The following is a 12,500-nucleotide window of genomic DNA, read 5'->3' as shown; positions in this document are numbered from 1 at the left end:
ATACCATGGCACATATTAGTATAATAGGAGATGATAGATGCCAGCCATAGGAGAGTTTCCAACCTGGCAGCAGATCGCCATCTTCTTTGTACTAGGTGGCTCAGGAAGCACAGAGCCCCCACAAAATGAGCTTTGCAAGTGACTGTTGTTCAAACTTCTGCCCAAATGATTAGGAATAGACTACATGAGGTGGGTATGAGACCCGATGCTTGGGGCCTTTGGTTAAAGCCCATCACAGTGGAGCGTCATTTGCACATGTGAAAATTGGCATGTTTACCACTGGTGACCTTCACTGACCACAGATGAGAGCCGGTACACAATGAGGACATGAAAGCAACATGACAGTCTGGAGATGCCATGGAGAATGTCATGCTGCCTGCAACCTCATTTATGAGGAGCACTGTGCACCAGTGTCGTACATGACATTTTTCATGTTCTCTAGCACCATACTTCACAGTAACTAGCTGTAACCATAGCTGCCACTTATGGAGTATCTTCCTGATCATAAGGGCATGTTCCCTGGTATCACCTGTGAGCTCTAGACTCTGGACACTGCTGGGAGACACCACAAACATTCTTGCCACGCCTCACCTTGATGTGGCATCTTGGATGAGCAGCACTACCTCAGCGACTTCAGTGGGTGATTAACACTGCCTTATGGTACCGGCAGGTGCGAAAGAGTCAGAATGGCAAAACTGACCAAAAAAAAAGCTGAAAACCTAACGAGAACCAACACAAACTTGATCCAGTCAGCTGATCATACGTCAAGTACACAGGTCTAGTGGTTACTAAGAGTAGTTACCCGTGTTGGAAGGAAACTTTTGCAAGGTCAAAAGTAAAAGTAAAAAAAGAAAAACACAATTGATTCAACCAGTGCTGCTTCCTAACTGGACAGGCTGATTTCATAGAGGTATGAATACCTTGTAAAAGCAATGCATTATTTTGATGCTCCCTTTAATTTCTTGAACAGTGAATATCCACATTGAGATTGTATAGAGGATGCGTGTATGCATGCGGATACACACACGTGTACATAGATTGTCAAGTAAAAAATTGCAGCATGATGGTAAGAACGACATAAAAGCAGGAGGTCTGAAAGTGCTGTTAATGAATGAACGGCATACCTTGCAGCTCTTGAAAATCTCTGACGCATCTTCTTTGAGATACAGGGCCAGGCCAAACAGGACAGCAGTTCTGGTTGCCTGGATGTCATTATCCTGTTGAGTGTTATGACAAAGAGCTTTGTAAGGTTCTACAACTACACCAACTATACTCCTGATCAAACAGATGTTTTTTTTCAGGACAGTGAAAAGCAGTATTGTTCTACTGAATAACCCCAGTTAGTACCACAGTGATGGGGGCTCTCTTCATCGTAAGGGTGGCCCACTGCAACACCTAAACTTTAGCCTAACCTGGTACGACACCACAGCATTTTTTTTAGACAGATGTGGCAACAACCTTCACTCACTCCTTGATGTATGACATCTGTCGCTGTGTGGTGGTATGATCTTAAACAAACGGTGCAGCATACTTCCACAATGAAATGTGAAATCCATACCACCCTGTGCCTTTTGCTTGCTCCCAGCCAGACACAATGTTACTCCTATTAGAATGTATGAAGCTAGCCTGAGATCAAACACTTCCTTCTTATACATTAATATGACCAGTTACACAGTTTCTATGCTACAAAAATGGCCCAATAATGAAAGGCGTAGAAACACCTTGTGTGCACGCAGCCAGGGGTGTTCACAAATGAGAAACCAATGTACTATAGTGGCCATTGTAGCATAGAAAATATAGGCCTACATGTTTTGTGTGGCTTGGTTCAATGTAAATAGAGAAAAGGTACAATAGTTTGGTCAGACCTAACTTCAGCCTTCAAAAATGCCAGCGGCCATGCTGAGCCTAGCTACATACTAAAAGGAGTAACATTATGTCTGGCAGACTGAGAGCACGCACAAAGCTGAAAGAGGTATCAGCTTGTCTCAACTCGGAGAAGACATTTAATTATGGAAGTACGGTGGACTGTTCCTTTAATGGGTCTTCACACTTTACTTAATATGCAAGTCCTTGGTCAATACAATTACCTAACAACTCATCTATGTTCAGTTATCTGAGCATCTTCACAGACCACACATTTATACAGAGATGCAAAACGTAGGAATATGGTCATGGATGTAATTACAAAACTTGTTTGATGCCTATCCTATATTCATGACACTTACCTGTTTACTGTAATCAGAAAGAAGCGCAGCCATTTTCTTGCCCAAGGTTCCCGTCTGCTTCTCTTTGTAGAGGTTCAGGAGCTGTGGAGTGTATTTGTCCAGTGCCGCGAAGAAGTTGAAGGGGAGGTTTTGGTTCGTGATGCGATGGACCTCCTTGTAAAGCTGTGGAAACAACAAGACAAACAAGACAAAAAATAAACAAAAAACAAAACATAGAATTTTGAAATGCCTGTATAACTGTTACATATACATATATACAGTAACTAACAATCAGCTTTTAACTTACCTGGGCTTCACAGAAGAGGGCAGGCCACCGCTCCCTCAGCTCTGCAATAGGCCTTGGACTGTTGATTATTTCCTCACGTCTCAACGCGAATGTTCTCTGCATGAGCAAGAAGATGAGTGGTCCATCTCTTTCGGCAGGAGCTTTCTGAAACTCACTATGGAGTTCATTTCTTTGAGCCTCCAAGCTGTCCTTGCTTTCACCGGCGGGATAATTTGGTAGGTAATTAATCTCTCCCCGTCTGGGGCGCTTGATTTGAGAGTGGGCTGATGGAGCAGTGGGGTGAAGTCGACTACGCTTTCCTGCATTCACTGACACCTCTTTCAGGCCTGCTCTGCTAAGTTTCGTACGGTAGTTGCCCATCTTAAAGAAAAGGCTGTTTTTCCAGGCATCATATCCTGTTCCGGTCTTCTCTTTCAGACACGGATGCTTTTTCAACTAAAGCCTCAGCAGCTTGGCGAATTTGTTTTGCCACTTGGGTACCCAGCATATTTATACATCTCTATAGCCATTGCCTCCAATATGTTGTGGTTTTTCTGATCTTTAGTTTAGCTTCAGGGGCTTTGCTTCCTTCTCATAGGCTGTAATTGCCCTGACTCAGAAAATATATTCAACCTCATAGGTAAACGATGGCACAGTGAAGTAACTCTGGCCAGACCTCAGTCCTACAGCTTCTCTCCGTGAGGAAAGAATAACGGTGTCAATCTGTACTGATGGAGCTGACATCTAAGTCTACGGGGCTGAGATTCAATTCTATGACGTGAATCACTTGACAGTTGCAATGGATGGGAGGCTATCAATGCTGACGAGGTTGCAAAATGCATTAAAATCTGGGTCTTTCATACTGAAGTCTGAAGTCGTACACAAGCCCAATCTTGTTTTAATTTCTGAAACTAGTTCGTCAACTGTACTGGGTCGAGATGGCAAGACAAGAATTTCAGCGTTGTCATCAGCCAAAATGACGCGCAACTTCAGGGGTGAGGCCATCGGTACAACAGGAAATTGCCTTGAACAAACAAACAAGCAAACAATATAAATGAGACAAAAATGCAAAAAAATGTGCTGGTGCATACATTGCCCACAAATCTCTGTCTCACACACTATAGCCTTCAAAAACAATCACACCTCATGTCTCTGACGCACGCGCCCATGCGCATGCGCGCATGCACACACACACACACACTAGCAATCTTCATCAGAGACGGGGATNAAATGTTTAGGTTGTAAGAATGAGTCCTATCAGACACTCTATAAGCATACAATGGTGTCTGATCTTTCAGTTCACGGACATAGCGAACAACATGGCTATTTCCATCAGTAACAGTCAATTCGAATGACCGTAAATGCTCAACATACCATGCATCATAATCCTTCAGCACAACAGTGATTTCATTTGCAAGCAGTAGTATGTTCGTAATTTTCCATTCTTTAAATTCTGGCAAGGAGTTTTGAACACCAGTGCAGACAAACATGCCAACCGCAAATGATGTTCCATCAATGTTTTACTCGATTTGTACTAAGGACAGTCAAGTCGTCCACAGTCTGTGAAACACTGGCTTGTACCTCAGGCGGTAAAGGTGTCAATGAAGGCTGATTTGACTTGAGACATCTCAATTGGTGTTTTGAAAATTTGGGTGATGATAAGTGGTATGGTCATCATCAGTTGATGTCTCTCTGCACATGTTTTTTAACACATTTTTGAAGTTGTTAGCCTCATGTATGATCTTTTAAAAATCCTGGTGTTTCCCCTCAAATCTCATTGTCCATAGATGGACAAGGGGGCCCAAAAGCATCGAATGAGGTGAGGATAATGCTCCAGGAAATGGTGTTTTGGCCCTCAACATTAAATTAGGAAACACCTCCTGGAGTATCTGTCTGTGCTCTGAGATTTTGCAGGACATGTACTGCAATGTTTCTTCTGTGAATTTGTGACACATGGCAAGATCTACCACATCTTTTAATGCCATTAGTATTTCCCAAAACCTGTCCCCCATCTGGAATTTTGGAACCAATAATTACAGGAAGTAATCGCAAAAGAGCATGATTCTCATGCCCATTACCCCCAATTGTTCCTCGAGATGAAAAACTTGCAGTAACTGGATGAGGACGGTCTACTTTGTCATTGTGCTGATAAGGAAATGTCTTAATTGCCTGATTTAGATCGTTAAGAGTGAAGTGTTTCACTGAAAATCATACCTTGCAAGCAAAGGGCCAACTCCACAGGCACTACACCTTCCAGGAGGTCATGCAGCAGGTCTGGTGGAAACCCTGTGATGGTGTGGAAATACACAAGCTCATCAGACAAAACACAAGTGCCTTTGACACCATATTTTCCCCCAACATTTTCATTTTCCTGAATCTGTTGTGTGAGGTGGTCATGTTGGTCTATTGACCTCATCTGGCAAGCATCAGTGGTTGCATCCAATGTCTGTACATCAGTTTTGGAGTAAAGACAAAAACGACAACTATAGACAGACCTAAAACTTTGGTTTAAAAACCAGCCATCCCATGAGCCGCGAGGTTGTCTGACACAACAGAGAAAACTGTCCCTTTTATGGAGTCCACCTAAAGTTTCAATGTAGACGCCATCCTGTTCAAGAATCTTTAAATCATTCAGCAGTGGTGCAAAAACTTTTGCATATCCAAATCTTTGGACATCTTTGAATTGCACAACATTGCAAGCTGAATGGTGTGTAGGGCAGAGCGATATTTAACTGGCAAGTTTGCCCAGGACCAGTACACTGCACACATTTTGTAATATCCCCTTGACGGCCAAGAGGACAAGCAATTTCTAGGTCGTCTGCATACAGAATCAAGGCAAACTTAACACCCCCTCCTTCCGCAAAGAGTATATTGCCCTGATAATAAGAGCCATCAACATGTGATGCAAACTCACCAGGAATTTGCGGTTCTTGGTTTGAAAATGCAATGTCTGCAATATCCGGCTTTTTCATCAATTCCTGTAAGGACGAGAGAAGAGGCACATAAACACATTTTCTTTGGGTACCATCAATAAGGTACTCGATGGGTTTGATATGTGGAAACCTCTGCTGTACATATGACTTTTCCTCCTCTTGGCTGTTGACAGCAGACCTTCACTTTTCACTGATCTGTGTAAGATGTTACACTCTCTGAAACTGCTTGCACAATTGAAGTGACAATTGTGTCAGTAACAGGGCAATTGTGCTTTTTCAGACTGTCACCAATTACATTCTTCAGGATGGGTTCAGAGAGAGTAAAGAGCTGATCAATGTGCTCAACAATTTCTTGTGTTGCTCTATTACTAACATGAAGAATCGATTCCATCTTCAAAAAGAAAGAAGGCAGCCAAATTATATTCCAATTTCTGATCCAATGCATCAGTGTCATCTACTTCGTAGTGAAAGGGTTCCTCCTCATCGAATTCATCAGACCCTTCCTCACTGACACAATTTTGAGGAGGGTCAGAACGAAAATCGGCTGAACCAGCTCAGGTGCATAGTCTGAAGAATTACTATGTTCCCCTGTGTTTTGTGCGATCGAAATGTAGAATGCACATTTGAGGTAAATGTGCAGTCTTGTGAATGGACACGGGACTATTTGTTTTTGTTGTAAATGTCTACCGAGGTGGAGAAACATGTCACGTTCAACAAACGGCTGTCTAAATTCACAAAGTGGGCATTTGAAAACCCTACTGCCAACTTCCCTCCCAGACCTCGGCGTTGCATGATCGTGCACTCGAGACATATGAACCTTTAGCGAATTGAAGGTTCTGAAATTGCACATGCAATGGTAAAAGGGGCATGGTAATGGGCCATGTTGCAGAGTACTACTGGCCATGTAATAGTCTGTAATGACTCATTAACCGCACTTTAACGGCAGTAGAAAAACCACACAACTTGCATTTCCACATTTTGGAATAGCTTGCAACAGCTTTTCAACGACAACACGGGCCTCGGGACAAATACTTAGTAATACTACTGTGACCACCGTACACAATAAGTAGTTCTACATCCATATAATGTAGGCATGTCGTGTGGAAAGCCCGACATATATCTAAATGCTTTCATATTACACGACGACGAAAAGGTTTGCTAGTTAGATAACCTCGGCGCGAGACATGTGGCTAGCATACATTGAAGCAAACTGGTTAACTGGCCACCACGCTTCGACAATATCATGACCACAACACGATGGAAACAAAATCAGACTACATGTTGCCGGCATTCCCGTGTCAGATACATGTTTGAAATTAAGCCATGAAACAGTAGTTCCTCATAAATTCACATTGCATATCGAAAGACCACAAACCTGAGACTGATACTTCGAGCTCAACTGGCGGCAGTGTGTGGTCGTCATCGATTGGTACTGTGAGTGACGTGTCGAGTCTTTCTTCTGGCTTGCTCGCGCTCTGTCCACTTCGAAAGATCTGCAATCCCATTGGCTGTTGATGCATGCACCTGTCTCGAGGGGTTGTTTGGCGTTGACGTTGATCCAGGCTATTGCAATGAGCACATTTTCAACTCGCCAGTCGAATAATGATTGCAATTATGCAAGAGGTTCTTCAAATTATGCAAAGCATAAATACACATTGCATTGCAGTGTATTAGACTACCAGTCAGACCATCGTGACACAGTTGTCAAATTTTGTCTTCATTTTTGCTCTTAAATGCAGTGTTTTGCATTGCTAGAAAGTCTGCTGAACGCCTCACCTCGCAAAATGTCTGTAGTAGGCCTAAACAGGTGTCAAAAATAGAAGCAGAAGGGCTATGCTAATGTTTTCTGCTTTTATATGTGATGTCACTCCAACCATGATCCATAATTCATTATGCCAACTTGAGTCTTATGAGTGACTATGTCATCAATGATGTTATAGTCACTTATAAGAAACAAGTAAATGGACTGCAAAATCAAAATGAGTGCACTTCACTTTCAATAGTTAAGTAATCTTCACTTTCGGCTGCTTTTAAGTGATGTTAACATGAATCATTTTTTGAGATAGATCATCAGGTTTTACAGTGTGTGTGTGTGTGTGTGTGTGTGTGTGTGTGTGTGTGTGGATGTGCTGTCCTCCCTGTTTTCAATATTCATCTGCATCTAAGTCTCTGTTCTTCTATTTCTCTCACACACACACACAGACAATGTGATCTCTCTCTCTCTCTCTCTCTCTCTCTCTCTTCTCTCTCTCTCTCTCTCTCTCTCTCTCTCTCTCTCTCTCTTTCCTTCTCTCTCCATCACTCTCTCTCTCCATCACTCTCTCTCCTTTCCATCCCTCCATCCACACAGCTGAGCAGAAGAGAGATGTGTTCTCTCTATCCCTCTCTCTCTCCATCCCTCCATCCACACAGAGATGTGCTCTCTCTCTCTCCATCCCTCCATCCACACAGAGATGTGCTCTCTCTCTCCTCTCCATCCCTCTATCTACACAGAGATGTGTTCACTCTCTTTCTCTCTCTCTCCATCCCTCCATCCACACAGAGATGCAGAGGAGAGATGTGCGCTCTCTCTCTCTCTCTCTCTCTCTCTCTCTCTCTCTCTCTCTCTCTCTCTCTCTCTCTCTCTCTCTCTCTCTCTCTATCCCTCCATCCACACAGCTGAGCAGAGGCCACTAACACTAAATAACAACACAGAAAAAAGTACACTGTAAACGACAACTCAATGACACCCATATACACCACCATATATATACAAATATAAACAAATATAAATGACAAACAAATATAGCTCAGCTAAGGACACTGAAGATGACAAATGAATACCGATAAGGACATTGTAAACAACAACATCCCAAATATAAACATCAGCAAGCAGCCTTCTCCTCTATTGGCCTCTGATTGGTCAAGCTGAGGCAGGCCACCCCGCGAGACTCCCCGACGGCCAATCAAATCGAGAGGGAGAGGCAATGAGAGCCAATCGGATTGAGAGATGGTCGGTCAGCTACCACAGAGGGCATCCAGCTGGCATTGAGATGGGCAGCTGGCTTTGGGCACTGAAATGGGCATCTGTAGCTACCTGGCTTTGGGCAGTAGTGATATTAATAATAATAATAATAATAATAATAATAATAATAATAGCTTGGTTTTATATAGCGCCGTTCAAGTAACCGAAGGTCGCTTTACAAAACTAGAGTGAGCAGGGGAATAGAGAGAGAGGGGAGGAGGGAGGTAGAGGTGGGGTTGGGGCAGGGTGGTTAAGGACCATAGGCCTCAGTGAATAAGTGTGATTTTAGGTGCTTTTTGAACGTAGCCAGTGTGGGGGCTTGACGGACATGGAGAGGTAGACTGTTCCATAGGGTGGCTTTGGGCACTGCATGGGCATCACTAGCTGGGCACTGAGATGGCAACGCTATCTGGGCACTGAAAAGGGCATTGGTAGCCAAGGGAGGCACTAACATTGGCACTGTTGTTTTTTGCTGGCATCAGTAGCTGGGTGATGGGCATTTGGTAGCAGCCTTGGTAGTTACTGCACTTTGCCTTTGAGACCGGTATCAGGGGTGACCACTGGGCACCAACATTGGCACTGCCAGCTGTGGAGACAGGTGGAGACTGGTGTTGTTTGTGCTGGCATCGCTAGCTGGGTGATGGGCACTGGAACAGGTATCAGTAGACGGCATCGCTAGCTGGGTGATGGGCACTGGAACAGGTATCAGTAGACGGCATCGCTAGCTGGGTGATGGGCACTGGAACAGGTATCAGTAGACGGCATCGCTAGCTGGGTGATGGGCACTGGAACAGGTATCAGTAGACAGGAGACTGGAGTGAGAGCAGAGCCGCATCTTGCCACCAGGCAAGGCAGGCAGCCGCTTGGGGCCCCCAAGCCCCTACATACTTCATAACAGCCCACACTTTACCACAGTAGTGGCGATTTTGGTTCAAATGTTCATTCTTTTGCATTTTTGCTTGGGGCCCTATCTGATCCTAAAATCTCCCCCTGGAGTGAGAGGACTGTAGGCTTATGTAGCTTATGCAGACTGTGGCAATGTATTGTATCGTAGACTATGTGTCAGGCAGCTTTTCTAGCATGTAAGGTGCTTGGCAAGCTCTCTCTCTCTCTCTCTGTCTCTATCTCTCTCTCTCTCTCTCTCTCTCATATGTGTGAAGCAGCCTTTCTAGCATGTAAGTTCTTGGCAAGCAGTCTGTGTGTGTGTGTGTGTGTGTGTGTGTGTGTGTGTGTGTGTGTGTGTGTGTGTGTGTGTGTGTGTGTGTGTGTGTGTGTGTGTGTGTGTGTGTGTGTGTGTGTGTGTGTGTGTGTGTGTGTGTGTGTGTGTGTGTGTGTGTGTGTGTGAAGCAGCCTTTCTAGCATGTAAGGTTTTGGCAAGCAGTCTGTGTGGAGGATTTGGTAATGTGTGAAACCTGTTGGAGCGTGGAAGGGTTTGCCAACGTGTGTGTGTGTGTGTGTGTGTGTGTGTGTGTGTGTGTGTGTGTGTGTGTGTGTGTGTGTGTGTGTGTGTGTGTGTGTGTGTGTGTGTGTAGGCTGTTGTAGCGTGCCGTGTAAGTGTTTGGCAATAAGTGTGTGTGTGGAGGATGCAAATCCTGGTGTAACGTGTGAAGGTTTTGCCAATCCGTGTGTGTGTGTGTGTGTGTGTGTGTGTGTGTGTGTGTGTGTGTGTGTGTGTGTGTGTGTGTGTGTGTGTGTGTGTGTCTAGGATTTGCTAACAGGTGCATTCAGGCTTTCACTAATGAGTCTGTGGCAGATGTGTTGCCAGGCAGCATCTGTGAGCAATGCTAGCAACTGTGATGCTGACTGCTGTAATGCTAACTACTGTAATGTTAGCTACTGTGATGCTAACTACTGTAATGTTAGCTACTGTGATGCTAGCTACTGTGATGATTACTACTGTGAGTAATACTAGCTACTGTAATGCTAGCTACTGTAATACTAGCTACTGTAATGCTAGCTACTGTAATGTTAGCTACTGTAATACTAGCTACTGTAATGTTAGCTACTGTAATGTTAGCTACTGTAATGTTAGCTACTGTAATGCTAGCTACTGTAATGCTAGCTACTGTAATGTTAGCTACTGTAACACTAGCTACTGTAATGCTAGCTACTGTAATACTAGCTACTGTAAGGCTAAGATAACTAATGTAATGTAATGGGGGGGTCCTGCTCTACAAGACGAGACTTTGGCAGTAGTGAACTGGGGTGGGAAGAGGGACAGGGGTGGTGGTGGTGATGGTGGTGGTGGTGGTGGTGATGGTGCTGGTGGTGGTGATGTTGGTGGTGGTGATGGTGGTGGTGATGGTGGTGGTGGTGGTGGTGATGGTGCTGGTGATGCTCCTGCTCTTCTGAAAGGATTTCTGGCATCAGGCTGGCAGCCCCTGCTGAAGCTAATCCAGTCTTATACCGCAGCATTAGATAGCATTAACATTAGCGTCACACTAACCACGCTAACATCACCACTCACCACAGAAACACCACAACAAACACAGACATGGGAGAGAGAGAGAGAGAGGAAGAGAGATGGAGAGAGAGGGAGAGAGGGAGGGAGAGAGAGAGAGAGAGAGAGAGAGGGAGAGAGAGGGAGGGGGAGAAGGGAGGTAGAGGGAATGACAGCAGCATTAGCTAGCGTTAGCATTAGCGTCACACCACGCTAACATCAGCATTCACCACAGAAACACCACAACAAACACAGACATGGGAGAGAGAGAAAGAGGGATTGAGGGGGGGGGGGTGAAGGGAGGTGATGAGCATCAGAGAGAGAAAAAGAGAGGGTGGGTCTTGCTTGTCCACAATCATGCCAAGACATGACTGCTGGAGTGTATGTGGACACGCACACACACACACACACACACACACACACACACACACACACACACACACACACACACACACACACACACACACACACACACACACACACACACACACACAGAAACACATCCAATGTTGCTTGGTGCCTGGTGCCTCACCTGTGTGTAGCAATGAGAGGAACAGACAATAGCATGAACGCTAGCTAAGAGGCGCTAACCTCACAGGCAATAGCAGAGAGAGTAGAGAGAGAGAGGTTCCATTGGCCCATTGTTTCCGGGTTCTATTATTGCAAGGGGGAGGGGGGAGAAATCCCCCTTTAGGCAGACCTAGGCAGACCTGAGGACTGTTCTATTCAATGCTAGGAGCATTATGACACGCCCCTTTAGGCAGACCGGAACCTGGTCACGTTAGGTGCCCATAGAAACCTATTATGTTGGCATATCTCTATACACTTAAAGAATCTCTGGCAACAGCATGAACGCTAGCTAAGAGGCGCTAACCTCACAGGTCGATCAAAAATACTGAATCAAACCAAGATAACGCAAAACACGCCCTCTCAATGCAAAAGCGTGTGCTCAAGTTGGGTATCCTAAGGGGGCGTTGTCCCCTACTTCTTCTTCTCTTTTTGAGGTGTTTGCGCAAGACGTACGCTACCGCCATCTACAGCGCTAAGGGGACTTCATTGATTCTCAACCTCAGGACTCCGAAGGTCTCCTAACCCAGTGTTTCCCAACCAGGGGTACGGGTACCACTGGGGGTACGCAAGCATGCTGCAGGGGGTACGTGGAAATATTTGATAATAATAAATATATAGAATATATTCATGCAAGGATAAAGGCAAAGATATAGAGCATGAGTTGGAGGGTACTCATGACAAAAATTGCTTAGGGGGTACACAATACAAAAAAGGTTGGGAACCACTGAAGGGGCGTTCACCCGACATAAAGTGGATACCGGAAAAGAAACAAAATTACGCTTCTTGTTAGATCCATCTTCTTTGCCATGACCTTCAAGGGAGGAGTTGTACGCCTGCATGATCTTCAAGGGAGGAGTTACACAACTGCATGACCTTCAAGGGAGGAGTTACACGCCTGCATGACCTTCAAGGGAGGAGTCCCACAACTGCATGACCTTCAAGGGAGGAGTCACACAAGGCCATGACCTTCAAGGGAGGAGTTGCACGCCTGCATGACCTTCAAGGGAGGAGTTGCACGCCTGCATGACCTTCAAGGGAGGAGTTTACAGGAATGCATGACCTT

The 12,500-nt window shown here is 44.9% G+C and overlaps 2 protein-coding genes across 2 annotated transcripts in view; both read right to left on the bottom strand.

The window, feature by feature from the left end:
* The window catches only part of LOC134443524 (uncharacterized), a 3,739-nt gene extending 838 nt beyond the window's left edge, over positions 1 to 2,901 (bottom strand). The window contains exons 1-3 of the mRNA XM_063193286.1: positions 2,512 to 2,901; positions 2,226 to 2,387; positions 1,125 to 1,217 (exon numbers count right to left, since the gene is read on the bottom strand). Coding sequence (XP_063049356.1) covers positions 1,125 to 1,217; positions 2,226 to 2,387; positions 2,512 to 2,871 — 615 coding nt within the window. The 5' untranslated portion in view covers positions 2,872 to 2,901. The remainder of the gene's footprint in view (positions 1 to 1,124; positions 1,218 to 2,225; positions 2,388 to 2,511) is intronic.
* The window catches only part of kif26ba (kinesin family member 26Ba), a 390,055-nt gene that overhangs the window by 269,656 nt on the left and 107,899 nt on the right, over positions 1 to 12,500 (bottom strand). The gene's annotated exons all lie outside the window — the stretch shown is intronic.

Source organism: Engraulis encrasicolus, unplaced genomic scaffold (assembly GCF_034702125.1).
Source record: "Engraulis encrasicolus isolate BLACKSEA-1 unplaced genomic scaffold, IST_EnEncr_1.0 scaffold_33_np1212, whole genome shotgun sequence".
Lineage (NCBI taxonomy): Eukaryota > Metazoa > Chordata > Actinopteri > Clupeiformes > Engraulidae > Engraulis > Engraulis encrasicolus.
Note: the sequence above shows the minus strand (reverse complement) of the source record. Positions and strands in the feature narration are given on the sequence as shown.